This window comes from Pituophis catenifer, unplaced genomic scaffold (assembly GCF_029215685.1).
Source record: "Pituophis catenifer annectens isolate HBS135680 unplaced genomic scaffold, rPitCat1.0.hap2 SCAF_15, whole genome shotgun sequence".
Lineage (NCBI taxonomy): Eukaryota > Metazoa > Chordata > Lepidosauria > Squamata > Colubridae > Pituophis > Pituophis catenifer.
This window is the reverse complement of record NW_027256895.1, coordinates 2,776,031-2,793,321: the sequence shown is the minus strand read 5'-3', so window position 1 is coordinate 2,793,321 and position 17,291 is coordinate 2,776,031. Positions and strand designations below refer to the sequence as shown.

Genomic DNA, 17,291 nt, shown 5'->3' with positions numbered 1-17,291 from the left:
TTACCTTTTATTTGGCCCCGCACCCAATCTATTCGCTGCCTCCCAAGTCCCAGCTGACCGGCTAGAAGCAAAAACAACTGTTTAAACTCTTGCCGTGGGGCTTCAAAGGGCCGCCCTACAGCTGATCAGTGTTAAAAGCCAGTGTGGTGGTAGACCAGTCCGCTCGAAAAACAAATGGGTAGACCGGTGCCTCCAAAAACAAATGGGTAGACCGGAATGCTCCAAGAACAAATGGGTAGACCAGTACAGCTCTGCAAGCAGTTAAAAGCCTGGTAGACCAGTACCTCTGCTAAATCCAATAGAATTGTCACATGACCATCAAACCACGCCCACAAAATAAGCCACGCCCACAGAACCGGTAGTAAAAAAATTTAGAGCCCACCCCTGAAGGCATTAGTATATAAACAGAGAGCAAGCCCCACTCCCTGCTAGCACTGATGATGTTGCCTAGTTGGGTCGTGAAATGCCTGCAAGAAAATAACCGAGCTTTGAAAGCACTAAGTCTCCCCCTCGTCTTCCTCCTCTCTGTAAACTCCCCTTTTTTTTAGCATTCATGATGTCACCTAATTGAGTCGTGAAACATCTGCAAGAAAGTTCGTAGAGATTCTCAGCCATCCAGGTCACGACTGTCCCCAAGGTGCTTTTTCAGGACGCAAGTGGATTTTCTTATTTTACTTTTTCTTTTGAAGACGTTTCGCTTCTCATCCAAGAAGCTTCTTCAGCTCTGACAGGAGAGTGGGGGAATGGAAGGATTGATACTCCTTGCAGACAGCGGGTCCTTTGCATCCTTTTAGAGGGTCGTTGAGGCCACCGGGACGTTTATCTGTGTCCTCAGGGTCACCTGAGTGGTGCAAATGGTTCCTGAGGTCTGCAATTTTTTCCTCTGGAAATCCATTCCTACTCCCACACCATTTCCAAGGGTCTTCATCCCAAATTGTATAGTGGGAGTAGGAATGGAAGCGAAACGTCTTCAAAGAAAAGGAAGTCCAGTTGCCTCCTGAAAATTTGACTACTTCTTCTTCTTCTTCTTCTTCTTCTTCTTCTTCTTCTTCTTCTTCTTCTTCTTCTTCTTCTTCTTCTTCTTCTTCTTCTTCTTCCTTCTCCTCCTCCTCCTCCTCCTCCTCCTCTTCTTCTTCCTTCCACTTCCACTTCCCCTTCCTCTCCTCCTCCTTCCAAACTCCACTCCCTTCTAGCACTGATAATGTTACCTACCTGGGTCATGAAACATCTACAAGAAAGAGATGTTTAGCTTTAATGTTTCAGTCCACGTAAACAACACTTTAATGTAAGAAAAAAAAGTGATCGCTGGCTTGGGTCTGGAACAACTCGCTGTGGCCAACTCGTTGCAAGAGTTTCACTAACATTGAAGAAACGGTAGAATAGGATCATTAAAGAAAGGATGGCAAAAGAGGAACAAAATGAAATGCGAATGACAAAAATGAAAACAGTTTTCAATGATCTTAAATAATTAAAGTGAATTGTTAAATTTTCCCGTGTCAAATTGTCTCACGAGGAGTTGTCCACGGTGCGTTGCCTGCAGTGAGTTGTTCCATTCTGAGCTGGCTTAGTCATTTTAACTCTTGGTCCTTTGGTTCCCTCTATTGTCAGCTTTGGAAGCCGTATTAGGCCGGAGGCTTCCATGCTGCCACCTTCTCCTGTGTGGGAAAGTAGGAGGGGAGATTTAGTAGAAGGGTTGTTTGTAGACATAATAGCATTCGTCCTGTCGGTCAAGGTCAGAGCGATCCGGCATCTGGAGAAAGAGTGGTCGGAGTGCTGAGTCGAGATGGGACGGACGTTAATTGGAGCATGTGATCGACTGAGCAGTGAGGGGATGGTTTGGGGGTTTTTGATGTATTGAAGGTTTTCCCAGATGTGCCAGTTTACCTATTCTAGTAAAGAGAACTTTGGAAAATGTTTGCTTCTGCGTCTTTACTCAGAGTTGGGGTTTTCTGGAACGCTGACACTAATGTCCATTTGCAATTTTCATCAATCCTCCGTTCCTTAGAAGGCTTAGTTCTATTTAAGTCGGAGGCCCCCAACTTTTGGGGTTCCTTAGAAAAAGAATTATTCTGCGGATCTGAGGGGGCGTGGTTTTGTGTTCCGTGGGTGAAACTTCACTTGTTTGCGTGAACTGGTTTCTGACTTGCCACGGACCGGAGTTTGTGGACCCCTGATTTAAATCATTTCCCACAAGAATATTATTCGATTGTTAAATAATACCCTGTTTCCCCGAAAGTAAGACATCCCCTGATAATAAGCCCAATCGGGCTTTTGAGCGCATGTGCTAAAATAAGCCCCTCCCCCAGAAAATAAGCCCTCCCTGAAAATATTTAACCGCCTGTGCAGCCGGTCCCCACCATTTCCTCTGGTTAGGGTTAGGGAGACAAAGCTGGAAATCAGGTAAGACGGCAAGAGGAACCCCGTCTCGCTCCACGCACCCCAAAATAATAAGTCCTCCCCAAAAATAAGACCAAGCCATTATTTCAGGGTTCAAAAAAATATAAGCAGGGTCTTATTTTCGGGGAAACACAGTATTATCATAATATCGTAATATTATTACTTATAATTTAATCAATTATCAATAATATTATTGATATTAATATCAATCAGTAATATTATCAATTAATCAATGATCAGTTATTATAATTATTCAATTATATACTTGATTTTCACATCTTATGCCCTAAAAACCTTTCTTTTTCACCAAGCAGGGCTGGCATAACACCCCCCCCCCTTTTTTTTTTTTTTTGAGATGTTAGATTTTTAATTGTCTATGGGTTTTAGTCGGGATTTTAAATTTAGGCCAAAGTTGTGTAATTCTTTTAACAAATTTTAAATTTTGTATTGGGATGTTTTTATTTTGGCTGTGCACCGCCCTGAGTCCAGTAGGAGAAGAGCGGTATACAAATTTAATAAAATAAATAAATTAATTAATTAATAACCCATATTCCAAATCTCCCTGGTCTCCCAATCGTTTAAAACTTTCTTAAATCAAAATCCCTTTTTCCCCTGCTGTTCCCCCCCCCCCCCCCCGATTGTTTGTTATTTCAAATTTTGGAGACTCTAAAACTTTCTTCATTCCGAAGAAGGTAAGACTCACCAGACGTTAAATTAAGCTGGCTGTTTTGAAGATCTCTAATATCCATTAAGTGGATGTTCTAAAGATCAGGTTTATTGATTTATTGTCCTTCTCCAAGGCTCTGGTGCTGCTTTAAAACAAAGATGCCTTCCAATAAAGGAGAATGTTTGTAGCTCAGGGTTGAAATAAGGGGTCCTTGGTGCTGTCTAAATTTGGTGTCGGTTTTGCAGATATTTCATTACCAAACAGGTAACGTCATCAGTGCTAGAAGGGGGTTGCAGGGGGAGGAGGAGGAGGAGGAGGAGGAGGAGGAGGAGGAGGAGGAGGAGGAGGAGGAGGAGGAGGACTGTAGGATCCTTGGTGCTCTCTGAGCTTGTTTGTTTTCTTGCAAACATTTCATGACCCAACTAAGTAACACCATCAGTGCAAGTAAGGAGTGAGGCTTGCTCCCAGTGGCTTGCCCTGCTGGTGTTGGCGAGGAGTGATCTTAAGAGGTTCTTCGGTTGAGCCGTTTTCTGTTGGCTTCTTTGGCAATCCCTCGATTGTGGCATTATTTACTTCTTGATGGTTGATCTGATATTAATCGGGGAATTAATCTAGGCTCATCTGGGTGTTGATTGCTGGTAGGGAAGATGTTTTAGTCTTTTTGTTCCCTTTTTGGCTTGTTGGTTGTCTCATTTACGCACTATGTAGATTTTGTGTCTATTGTCAGAATTCTGAATGGTCGGGCTTCAAAAGTGTGGAAGATAAAACGTGGTAGGTCCACGTTTTGGCGTTACCAGTCGGCACGTGTCGACTCCGCACAATCCCTATGACTTCTCATGCACAACTTCACACACTTACCTCTCCTCCCCCTGACTAGGTGGCTCAGTGGCTAAGACACTGAGCTTGTCGATCAGAAAGGTGGTTCAAAGTTCGGCGGTTCAAATCCCTAGTACAGGTCACCGGCGAGAGCAGGGGGTTGGACTAGATGACCTCCAAAGGTCCCTTCCAACTCTGTGACTGTAAAACCCTTCCGCCTCATCCCTGAATCCTCTCGTCATCCATTTTATCTCCTCCAAGAGAAAAGCAATCACAATGGCAGCCCAGCAGTTTTGCAAAATATATATTTTAAATCCATCAAACAGTCCAAACGACGTTTATGAAAATGAACATTTGTTGCACGCAGGATCTGGGGGACGATATTCGAGATCCTGAAGCTGGATTTTTTTGGGGGGGGGACAATAAAAAAAAATAGGGGTTTCCGTTAGCAAAATATTTGCTAAGGTCCTTTTTCCCCATCCAGAAAAATATAATCTTATATATCTGTTCTGCCCCAGCTACGGACCCCAAAGAACGCAGCACACACAAAGTCCGTTCAAATCTTAAGTTTACTAAATAAACCAGTTTTTTTTCAACAATGGCTGTTAATTAACTGCATTAACAGCTGCCAAGAATTCAAAGAATAATACTGAAAGCTTACTGTGGTTGGCAGAATGCCCAGAAGCAATTTGCAGGAAGCTGATTAAGATAAGCAAGACAAGACACGAAGGTATGTGAATGAAGTTGTTCCCTGCAAATTGCTTCAGTCGACGTTCCTCCTTAAATAGGCTAAGGGAGTGGCCAATTAGCCCCAAGCCTTACTCTCAAGGAGACCTCCTCCTCAGGAGCCACTCCTGCCTTTTTGGCAGCTCTGCACGCCCGTGCATCGAGAAGAGGCTCCTCCTCTTTGTCCTCTTCACTTATGGAAGCTTCTGGAGGTTCTGAAGGCCCTGGCTGAATCCCCACCTCTGGCACCACATCTTCTCCAGCCTCCTCACTGTCCGACTCGAGTGCCAGCTGCACAGGCTGCTGGCACAGCACCACACCAGCCTCCTCGCTGTCGGAATCAGCTACTAGCTGCACAGGCTGCGTACGGACCACAACAGTATCTGTATCTTATATTTAGATGGCCCTATAGGAAACCCATTACAACAGAGCAAACTTTTAAAATTCGGACGTGGAATTATTTTAGCCGTTAACTTTGAAACGATGGACCCAATCTGGAGACTCCGAATCATTCAATTTCAGGTAGTTTTGTAGCGGCGTAGCTAAAGATAAAATTTTGTTTTGACTCCGCTGTGGTTATGGAGTGGTCTTCCCTAAACTCTCACAGCCAGTGGGGGAATTCTGGGAGTTTGAAATCCAGACATCGTAAAGGTGCCGAGTTCGAAAATCACTGCGAGAACTGCATTGCAGTCTTGAAAAATTCGAAGTCGTGCAGAAATGTTGGAAAAGGCTCAATGCATTTGTAAAGTTGGTTGGTATACAACATCATTTCTCAATTTTGATCACTTTAAACTTTGTGGACTTCAACTCCCAGAATCCTCCCTGGTTGGGGGAGTTGAGTTGAAGTCCACACAGCTTAAAGTGAGCAAAATTAAGAAACGCTGCTAATAATGACCAGTTACCTCAAGATGCTATATTTAAACATTAATTATTTTCCTGAAGAAACTTTTGAGGCAACTCGTTTCCCCAAATTTCCCAAATTCGGATCCCCAAATCCATCCTTGCCTCTCGTCCTCAAGTAGGTTTTAAAAAATACGCAAGATTTAACACAATTTCTCCTCAGAAATAACTAAAATCAACATTCTTTGATCATAGAACAGTTGATCGTGCCTCCTACCTACTTCTCTACTTTAAATTGTCCTCTCTACCTTTGAGGTGGAGATAAAGTAATGAAATTAAATTCAGACTCCTGGCTCGGAAAAGGACATGAATTCTTTAAGAAGAAAGACAATTTATATATATAAATTGTCACAAATATTCCTTCGAGGCAACGCCGATATCTAACGGTTGGCCTTCGGAGCTGAAGTCCATCCTTCACTGGTGTCCAGGAATATTGTCTCATTCACGCTGTACAGTCTCCAAGCTCCATCCCAGCTTCCCTTCTCCACGGATTCGGTTTCTTCTAGAAAATCAGAAGACTATCAACAAACTCTCCTTTGTTGTGTTGTGTCCACAAAGCCCTCCGAGACCAGTTCCAGCTGGATTATCTCTCCGCGATTTCTCTGAAATCATTGTCTTCCTTTTTCTTTTTTTAGGCCTTTCGCTCCGCTTGGTCTCTTTGCTAAAGAAATAATTAACGATATTATGGAATCCAGATGTCCATCTTTATCAAAAGCCAGACAAAGTCTCCAATGGGAAGTCAAGAAGAACCGCCGTTCCTGGCTTGGCCAAAATCCCACCATCTCCTCGGCTCTGATCTCAAGAGTTCAGATGAGGAGGATCAAGTTGGCCGAAAATCCTAGCACGCATCTCACCGTTCGTCACCGTGGTAAGTAAGAAATCCGAGACCAGCTGAAGTCCCGTCACGCACTAGAAGTTTGAAAGTAGCAGAAGATACGGATGGGAAGGGATGCATCCCTTTGGATTATTATGGGATGGCTCCCTGCCCAGGTGTGGATTCGTCCTCTTCTGGTAGATTTGCCCAAAGGCTTTCAGCAGAAAACTCCTGGGAGTTGGTTGACCTGGTTAAAGAAGAGTAATGAAGTTATTAAAAAATGTATATTTCTGATGTTCAGTGTCCCAATGTTTCATACCGATCTTCGTAGCGTACTCAACAACAAAAATCACAACCCATCAGCTCACAGGAAATCGGACCATGACTCATTAACAACAACTGGCCAGTCAAACAGTCCGAAACCACATCATGACTTGGAAGTAGCTGAACAAACAAGACTCACACTAATTTGCATCACATAAAAAGGTATTTAAAGGCCGGTGTTCGGACGGATGAGCACAATTCAAAGCAGACGGACGATGTCTCCTCGAATGGTGACGAAACAAATGGCCACGCTCGGAGCTCAGACTGACAGCCCATATTGCAATGTATATTGTAATGTATAATAAATGCAATATATAATGTAATATAGCACAATATAGTAATGATAATATTATAATACTAGCTGGAACGCCCGTGCTTCACTACGAAACTATGTGATACATTGACACTTAAAGCCTGAAACTTAATGTCAAATGCGTAACTCCGTAGCATCAGGGCATGTTAATATACGGCAACTGGCAGTTGGAACAGAAGGGGAGGGGGAGTAAAATGTCCCAGCCCACAGGCCTGATGAGTCATGCGCTGGCCATGCCCATGCCCGATTTAGCAAAGGGGTAGCATCAGAATGTGTTAATATAAGGCAACTGCCAGTTGGGACAGAGTTCCTTTCAGGCGGGGAGGGGGAGTAGAACGTCTAACTCCTTAGCATCAGAGCGTGTGAATATAATACTGTATATGAAATATTAACGATCTGATGGTTCGCCACCATGGGTATAGTATGTTATAGTATAGAATATAGCAGTGATGGCTAACCTTTTTGCTATCGTGTGCCAAAATTGGGGGGAGCATGTGGGGGCCGTGCACACATGTGCCCACACTCATAATGCAATGCCCCCCACGTGCCCTGCCCCCCACGCATGTGCGCATCACTCCCACACTTCCCCTCCCTTGCGCATGCATGCGTGACCCCCCCATGCTCCCCCACCTCCCATGCATGTGCACACGATACCCTTCCGTGCAACCCCCCCGGCCCGTTTTGGGCCTGGCAGGCCTCTCTGAAGCCTCCTGAGACCAAAACCAGGCCGGGGGGCGGGGTGCTCTGCTTCCCACGGTGCTTTCCCCACCCCCTGCTCGTACACATGTGCCCCCCCCACAGATGCGTCACGCCCTCACACCAGAGACCCAAAAATCAGCTGGCCAGCGGGAGGTGTGCACACATGCACGGTGGAACTGAGCTGGACGATGGCTCGCATGCCAGCAGAGAGGGCTCCACGTGTCACCTGTGGAACGCATGCCATAGGTTCACCATCACAGTACTACTGTAACGCTCTCTACATGGGGCTCCCCTTGAGGAGCACCCGGAGGCTCCAACTGGCGCAGAGTGTGGCCGCGCGGGTGGTTATGGGAGCAACATGGCGCTCCCGTGTGACACCTCTCCTGCGCGAGCTGCACTGGCTCCTGGTGGTCTTCCGGGTGCGCTTCAAAGTTTTGGTCACCACCTTTAGAGCGCTCCATGGCTTAGGACCTGGTTATTTACGGGACCGCCTACTACCACAAGCAGCCTCCCACCGGCCGGTACGCTCTCATAGTGAGGGGCTCCTCCGGGTGCCGTCAGCCAAACAATGTCGACTGGCGGCCCCCAGGGGGAGGGCCTTCTCTGTGGGGGCACCTACTATCTGGAACGAGCTCCCCCCGGAGATACGGAGGATCCCGGATCTGCACACTTTCCGCCGTGCTCTTAAGACCCTCTTATTCCAGCAAGCCGGCCTGGCCTAATTTTTCTCCCCTTTCTTTTAAATTTTAAATCGAAATTTTAATTTGTTTTAAATTTATTGGGATTTTAATTGTCTCGGGCTAAATTATTTAATCTGGTTTTAATTATGTTTCTAACTTTTGTATCTATGTATTTTATTCTGTGCCTGTTCACCGCCCTGAGTCCTTCGGGAGTAGGGCGGTATATAAATTTAATAAAAACAAACAAACAGTAGTATAGTATATTATAGTATAGTATAGTATAGTATAGTATAGTATAACAGAACAACAGAACAACAGAACAACAGAACAACAGAACAACAGAAGAGAAGAGAAGAGAAGAGAAGAGAAGAGAAGAGAAGAGAAGAGAAGAGAAGTGAAGAGAACAGAACAGAACAGAACAGAACAGAACAGAACAGAACAGAACAGAACAATATAGAGATTTCACTTCATGGCACTTCACTTCCTTTCGAAGCAAGGACTAACGAATGCAGTCACGGTTCACCTTTGATCCCATCATGATCTCACCTCCATCCCAACCGCCTTCATGCAACAGTCTCCTTCCCAGGGTTATATTTTCTGTCCCTGACGAGCTTTCTGTAACTTCTCCTTCCGATCGGCAGGAATTTCATCCATGCTGATCCCGTGGCTGCTCGCCCTGAAGGAAAGAGAGCAAACTCAGGAAGGCCTGGATGGGGAAAGGCTTGGAGGTTGAAACCTTCTAGAACAAGGGTCTCCAACCTTGGCAACTTTTAATACCTTGCAGACTTCAACTCCCAGAATTCCCCAGCCAGACATGTAAGATAACTTTCTTAATAGATGGTGGGTATGCAGTAAGCATAATATATCTTGACTTCAGCAAAGTGGGGGGGGGGGGGAAAGAGCTGGCTGGGGAATTCTGGGAGTTGAAGTCCACAAGTCTTAAATCAGGAGTCTCCAACCTTGGTCACCGTAGGAAGTTAGCACCCACCCCTTTCCTAGAAGAATGAAATATTTTAGGAAATATTAAAAAGGTAGAATATTATGTTTCCCTGGATGAGAAATGGAGAAGCATGTTCTAAAGACGAAGCAGCTCCCATAATCCTGCCCCCACCCTTTTGTCAATGGGCCAGAGGCAGAAACCCAATCCTTTGTCAAAGGACCATCATCTACAACACAATAGGACCCATCTAGCAACAGAAACTCACCCCATGGCACCTGGGAAGATTACATCAGCCAGCAAGGCTAGCTAAGACCCCCATCCCTTGGGAGTCTGACAACCAATCAGGATACTCTTTTGGGGGCCCAAGAAGTTCAAAGCCAGAGAGGGCATAAAACCCGGGGACTCACTGTGTCTCACCCCCTTTTCTGTTCAGGAACTCAAACCATGTGATCCTGTCCACCATTAAACCATCTTTCCAAGCAGTCTCCATGTTTCCAGTGTCTTTTCCCCCACTTGGAGCTGAACCCAGAAGGATATTTCTTCCTACGTCACTTTTAAGACCTGTGGACTTCAACTCCCAGAATTCCCCAGCCAGCCACGGAAGGGTAACTTTCTTCACAGATGGTGGGTATGCAGTAAGCGTCATATATCTTGGCTTCAGCAAAGTGAAGGAAACAAAAGAGCTGGCTGGGGAATTCTGGGAGTTGAAGTCCGCCAGGCTTAAAGTTGCCAAGGTTGGAGACCCCTGTTCTAGAGAACATTTCAAGAAATCAAGTGAGTTTAGTCTTGGTGAAACAACATCCTTCGCCAAAGGAGCAGCCCTCTTACCCTGGCTTCAGGTCTGGGGGAGTCGGAATAGGTTTGGTAAAGCCGTCGCGACCGGTGAGCCAGTAAGTGTCTTCCGTGCCTTTTCCCTAAAGAGGAAGCGAGAGGCATCAGATCAAGGTTATTTATTATTTATTTATTTATTTATTTATTTATTTATTTATTTATTTAAATTTCTATACCGCCCTACTCCCGAAGGACTCAGGGCGGTGAACAGCCAGAGGATAAAACACATAAATACAAAAATTTAAAATAGAATAAAAACGAATTAAATAATTTGGCTGAACAAATTTAAAATACCCCATAATTTAAAAACAAATTAAAATTTGCATTTAAAAAGGGGAGATGATTTAGGCCTGGCCAGCTTGATGAAATAAAAAAATATTAAGCGCGCGACGGAAGGTGCGCAGATCCGGGATCCTCCGTATCTCCGGGGGGAGCTCGTTCCAGATCGTAGGTGCCTCCACAGAGAAGGCTCTCCCCCTAGGGGCCGCCAGTCGACATTGTTTGGCCGACGGCACCCAGAGGAGCCCCTCTCTATGGGAGCATACTGGCCGGTGGGAGGCTATTGGTGGTAGTAGGCAGTCCCGTAGATAACCAGATCCTAAGCCATGGAGCGCTCTAAAGGTGATAACCAGAACCTTGAAGAGCACCCGGAAGACCACCGGGAGCCAGTGCAGCTCGCGCAGGAGAGGTGTTACATGGGAACTCCATGTCGCTCCCATAACCACCCACGCGGCCGTACTCTGTGCCAGTTGGAGCCTCTGAGTGCACCTCAAAGGGAGCCCCATGTAGAGAGCGTTACAATAGTCCAGACGAGAGGTGACAAGGGCATGAGTGACTGTGTGTAGAGAGTCCCGATCTAGAAAGGGACGCAATTGGCGGATCAGGCGAACCTGATGAAAAAACCTCCCGGTCACGGCTGTCAAGTGCTCTTCTAAAGACAGCCGTGAATCCAGGAGGATGCCCAAATTGCGAGCACTTTCCGTGGGGGCCAATGATTCGCCCCCAATAGTCAGCAATGGCGCCAACTGACTATATCGGGACGTCGGAAACCACAGCCACTCGGTCTTGGATGGGTTGAGCCTGAGCCTGTTTCTCCCCATCCTGAGGTTGTAACAGATTAAGAGAGTTGGAAGGGACCTTGTGGGTCATCTAGTCCAACCCCCCACTCAAGCAGGAGACCCTACACCATTTCTGACAAATAGCAGTCCGGTCTCTTCTTGAAAGCCACCAGGGATGAAGCTTCCCATAACTTCTGAAGGCAACTTCTGTTCCATTGCTCGATTGTTGTTTTCACTGTCAGAAAGTTCCTCCTCATTTCTAGGTTGAATCTCTCCTTGGTCAGTTTCCATCCGTTATTCCTTGTCTGGCCTTCAGGTGGCTTGGAAAATAGCTTGACCTCCTTCCTCCTCTCTGGGGCAGCCCCCCCAAATATTGGAAGTTGGATATCCTGTCTCCCCCGGTCCTTCTCTTCACTAGACTAGCCATGCCCAGTTCCTGCAACCGTTCATCGTATGTTTTAGTCTCCGGTCCTCTCATTATCCTGGTTGCTCTTCTCTGCACTTTTTCTAGAGTCTCCACATCTTCTGTATAGTGTGGTGACCAAAACTGGATGCAGGACTCTAGGTGTGATCTTACTAAGGCTTTAGAGAGTGGTATTAGTACCTCCCTTGATCTTGATTATATCCCTCTGTTAATGCAATTTAGGATTACATTGGCTTTTTTGGCTGCTGTCGCACACGGCTGACTCATATTTAGCTGGTTGTCCACTAAAACTCCAAGATCCCTCTCACTACTGTAATGCTCTCTACATGGGGCTCCCCTTGAGGAGCACCCGGACGCTCCAATTGGCGCAGAGTGCGGCCGCGCGGGTGGTTATGGGAGCAACATGGCGCTCCCGTGTGACACTTCTCCTGCGTGAGCTGCACTGGCTCCCGGTGGTGTTCCGGGTGCGCTTCAAGGTTTTGGTCACCACCTTTAGAGCGCTCCATGGCTTAGGACCTGGTTATTTACGGGACCGCCTACTACCACAAGCAGCCTCCCACCGGCCGGTACGCTCTCATAGAGAGGGGCTCCTCCGGGTGCCGTCAGCTAAACAATGTCGACTGGCGGCCCCCAGGGGGAGGGCCTTCTCTGTGGGGGCACCTACTATCTGGAACGAGCTCCCCCCGGAGATACGGAGGATCCCGGATCTGCGCACTTTCCGCCGTGCTCTTAAGACTCTCCTATTCCAGCAAGCCGGCCTGGCCTAATTTTCTCCCCTGTTTTCAAATTCTTTTAAATTGAAATTTTAATCTGTTTTAAATTATTGGGATTTTTAATTGTCTCGGGCTAAATTATTTAATTTGGTTTTAATTATGTTTTTTAACTTTTGTATCTATGTATTTTATTTTGTGCCCGTTCACCGCCCTGAGTCCTTCGGGAGTAGGGCGGTATATAAATCTAATAAAACAAAACAATAAAACAAACAAACAGTGACCGCTATTAAGCCTGGTTTCCCCCAGTTTATATGTGTGCTTTTGGTTTTTCTTACCTAAATGTAAGACTTTACTTTTCTCTACATTGAATTTCATTTTGTTAGAAAAGGCCCAGGGTTCAAATCTGTCAAAATCCATCTGGATCTTGAGCCTATCTTCTAGGACAGTGATGGCTAACCTTTTTGCCATCGCGTGCCAAAAGCGGGGGTCGCACGGGGGAGGGTCACACGCTTGCATTCCCACACCTGAACTTCAACACGCCCTGTCCCCCGCACATGCAACAGCCCCCCTCTGCGCTCCCCCTACTTTTGGCACGTGATGGCACAGTGGGCCCGTTTCTCACCCTCCCCAGGCTCCAGAGTCTTTCTAGGAGCCTGGGGAGGGCAAAAACAGCCTTCCCCAATCCACCCCGGAGGCCGGAAATGGCTTGTTTCCTAACTTCCGGTGGGCCCAGAAGGCCCAAAAACCAGCTGGCCAGCACTGGAGCTCAGCTAGGGTAATCCTCACGTGCCCACTGATATGGCTCTGCGTGTCACAGGTGGCACGCGTGCCATAGGTTCGCCATCACGGTTCTAGGATGTTGGCTATTCCTGCCACCTTAGCACCATCTGCAAATTTGGTGAGTTCCCCTTCTACTCCCTCATCTAAGTCGTTTATGAAGATATATTAAAGAGTAAGGTAAAATGAAACATGGCTGATTTTTTTCCCCCCTAATTTCATTGGTTTCCCCCTGTTTCAGCAACGTCTTGTAATTTCACTTTGAGTCGTTTCTCAAAAGTTCGCCTACAGGTTTGCAGGCCCTTTCCTTAAATTTTTTGTTCCTTACTACCAGTAGAAGAAGATATTTGCAGCAAAGGGTTGAACTGTGGGGTCTTTAACGCTCTCTGAGCTGGGGGGGGGGGGCGGTTCTTACAGACGTTTCATGACCCAGCTAGATAACATCATCAGTGCTGGAAGGGAGTGCGGTTTGCAGGAGGAGGAGGAGGAGGAGGAAGGAGAGGAAGAAGAGGAGGAGGGGGGGAGGAGGACTGTGGGGTCCTTGGCGATCTCAGAGCTTGCTTATTTTCTTGCAGACGTTTCATGACCCAACTAGGTAACATCATCAGTGCTAGAAGGGAATGTGGGTTGTGGAGAGGAGGAGGAGGAGGAGGAGGAGGAGGAGGAGGAGGAGGAGGAGGAGGAGGAGGAGGAGGAGGAGGAGGAGGAGGAGGAGGAGGAGGAGGACTGTAGGATCCTTGGTCCTCTTTGAGCTTGGTTATTTTATGCAGGCGTTTCCTGACCCAGCTAGATAACATCATCAGTGCTAGAAAAGAGGGAGGTTTGTAGGGAGGAGGAGGAGGAGGAGGAGGAGGAGGAGGAGGAGGAGGAGGAGGAGGAGGAGGAGGAGGAGGAGGAGGAGGAGGAGGAACAAGACCGTGGGGTCCTTGGTGGTCTCTGAGCTTGCTTATTTTCTTGCAGACATTTCATGACCCAATTAGGTAACATCATCAGTGCTAGAAGGGAGTGGGGCTTGTGAAGAGGAGGAGGAGGAGGAAAAGGAGGAGGAGGAGGAGGAGGAGGACGACGACGACTGTGGGGTCCTTGGTGCTCTCTGAGTTTGGCGGTTTCCTTGCTGACGTTTCGTGACCCATCTAGGTAACACTATCAATACTAGGAGAGAGTGGAGTTTGCAGAGAGGAGGAGGAGGACGAGGACGAGGAGGACGACGACTGTGGAGTGCTTGGTGGACTTTGAAATTGATCTTTGTCTTGCAGACATTTCATGACCCAACTAGAGAACTTCATCAGAGCTAGAAAGGAGTAGGGTTTACTCTCTATTTAGGGAGCGTTCTTGACGGTCCCCTGAATAGGTCGTCGTTTATTGTTTCATTGATTGTCTGAGGTGGTGGTTCCTTAACTGGGGTGTTGTTTATGGCTTGGCCTAGAGTTAAACTTGGGTGTTTGACAGCCTAATCTAGGAATCTCCAAGACCATTTCCACCAACACTGATAGGGCAATGCACTAGCATATAAACAGTGCAAACCGCACTCCCTTTCGAATACAATTTTGCGATACCTTCAGCTCGGTTTTCCCTCGTAAGTCGAGCTTGTAACCTTCTTTGAGGGCGTGCAGGATCTCCACGGTCCGCAGGTTGACGTGGATGCGATAAGCTGCAAAAACGACACAACACCAACGCATCCTTGGAAACACACAGAGTGAAGCACATCATAACCAGGGGCGAAATGCTCCCGGTTCGGTCCGATTCGTCAGAACTGGTAATAGAAAAGGCTACTGGTTCGCCGAACCGGTAGTAAAAAAAAATGTACAAAAAAAAAAGTTCCGACGATCAGCTGAGTGACGCGCGATGGAACTTTTTAAAAAACTTTTTTAGCATTTTTTTTTACTACCGGTTCTCCAGAACCAGTAGTTAAAAATGCTTAAAAAGTAAAAAAAAACAAATTCCGAAGATCGGGCGTTGCCTCCGATATATGCTAAATAAACACAAACAAATAAATAAATAAATAAATAAACAAACAAATAAATAAATAAATACAAAACTATGCATATACCCACATATATTGTATGGCCCAGAGAAACAACACAGTCTAATTCGGATGTATTCATGTCAGTGGTGGGTTTCACTTATCTTTGCTACTGTTTCGCTCATGCGTGCGCCACATCTGCGCAAACGCAGAGCATATTTGATGACATCCGGGTGGGTGGGCAGAGCTTCCCGCCTCCGCTGCTACCGGTTCTCCTGAACCGGGGTGAGCCGGGTAGCAACCCACTACTGATCCGTGTCCAGGGTGAGAAAAACGAATCTTGCGGGTTACCCAGATGTTACAGAATCTGATAGTCCTGCTAGAAATACTTCGAAAACCCCTCCAAGGGGGAACAACAGAAACAGACCATAAAGGGGTGCGTGGGGTCTCTAACGATGCTTTGAGCTCTAAGCACATAGCGCTTATTAGCAGTCTCCTAAATAACAACAGGAAGCGAGCTTCCTATAATAAGACTCAAAGGCATTCGGAAGGGGTTCAGGAGGAGAGATCAAGCAGGGAATTAGTCTGGATTCATTAAGTAAACTGTCGGCCGCCGGCCCCTCCAGCAGCCAAATCAGAGGAGGACGAGGAGGCATGGGGGTCAGTGTCAGCCTCAAGGCAACCTGAGAGCTCCGAGGGGGAAGAGGGAATGGGGCTTGCAGAGAGAGAGGGGAGGGAGGGAGAGAGAGAGAGAGAGAGAGAGAGAGAGATGGAGGGAGAGAGAGAGAGAGACAGAGCCTGGGCCGTCCGTCAGCCCACAGATGGAGAGTCAACAGCCCCCAAGTCTGGAGGTGGCTGATGAAGAAGAGGAGGAACAGCTGGGTCCTGTGCCTGATGCACTGGTGCACAGAAGACAGAAGAGAGGAGAGCAGTGGAAATCTATGGGCCGGTCCTCGGGACAGAAGAGCCACCGCTGCTAGCGAAACCCCACTCTAGCTCTGGGGATAAGAGGTAGAGGGCGGAGATGAATATGTGTGGCAGACAACTATTTGTCTCCCTGCTGGACAGATTTGTTAACCTGCTGTATGAGAGAGAGAGACTTTTTAATAAAAGAATCATTAATTTAACTAATTTTGTTGTGTTTGGGAGGCAGGTCAGAATATAAACACAAGAGGGCTAATTCCCTGCTTTGGACAACACAGTTTGTTTGTCCGCAGAGAGAGAAAGTTGTAGATCGTCGTATTCTTTGCTTCTCCTCCAGGAGTGTTGGCGAGCCAGTCAGGAGGAGAGATCAAGCAGGGAATTAGTCTGGACTCATTAAGTAAACACAAGAGGGCACATTCCCTGGTTGAGAAGCAAAGAAGACGACAATCTACAACTCTCTCTCTCTCTGCAGACAAAGAAACTGTGTTGTCCAAGGCAGAAGATTGTATCTGGATTTGCAAAATTCACTCACTCATGTTCCCTAAGGTGGGTTTTCCCACTTGACACTTGGCCACTGGAGCTCCTTCCAACCCAAGGAGTTCTGACCCAGCTCCCCAAACACGACAAAACCTCTGAAGTTTAACTCAAAGATTCCGTTATTAGGAGTGCCAGTTTCTCTTTCAGCGCAGGCTAACAAGTCTGTCTGGCCGGGAGACAAATAGTTGTCTGCCACATCTATTCATCTCCGCCGCCTGTCTTTTATCCCCAGAGCTAGGGTGGGGCTTCGCTAGCAGTGGTGGCTCTTCCGTCCCGAGGACCGGCCCATACATTTCCACTGCTCTCCTCTCCTCTGCCTTCTGTGCATACGCGCATCAGGCACAGGACCCAGCTGTTCCTCCTCTTCCTCATCAGCCACCTCCAGACCTTGGGCTGTTGACTTTCCATCTGAGGGCTGATGGATGGCCCAGGCTCCGCATCTCTCTCTCTCTGCCAACTCCAGTCCCTCTTCCCCCTTGGAGCTATAAGGTTGCCTTGATGCTGGCCCTGACTCCTTCTCCTCCTCTAATTTGGCTGCTGGAGGGGCTGATGGCTGACAAGCCACAACACAAGGATGCATTACTCACGAAGGCCAGTGGACTCCATCCGCGAGGCAGTGTTGACCGTGTCCCCGAAGAGACAGTAGCGTGGCATCGTTAGTCCCACCACGCCAGCCACGCAGGGCCCTGTCAACGACATCAGACAAATTCAGTTCTTAAACGTCAGGAGCAGGTTTCAACCGCTTTTCGGCACACGTCTTATTTTTAAGGAAGGGAAAGGCCGAGAGG

At 47.1% G+C, this 17,291-nt stretch overlaps 1 protein-coding gene across 1 annotated transcript in view; it reads right to left on the bottom strand.

The window, feature by feature from the left end:
- Positions 1-6,196: 6,196 nt before the first annotated feature.
- Positions 6,197-17,291, bottom strand: part of GUCY2D (guanylate cyclase 2D, retinal) — a 42,086-nt gene continuing 30,991 nt past the window's right edge. The window contains exons 15-19 of the mRNA XM_070954312.1: positions 17,091-17,189; positions 14,636-14,730; positions 10,105-10,190; positions 8,883-9,012; positions 6,197-6,567 (exon numbers count right to left, since the gene is read on the bottom strand). Of these exons, the coding sequence (XP_070810413.1) occupies positions 8,925-9,012; positions 10,105-10,190; positions 14,636-14,730; positions 17,091-17,189 (368 nt within the window). The 3' untranslated portion in view covers positions 6,197-6,567; positions 8,883-8,924. The remainder of the gene's footprint in view (positions 6,568-8,882; positions 9,013-10,104; positions 10,191-14,635; positions 14,731-17,090; positions 17,190-17,291) is intronic.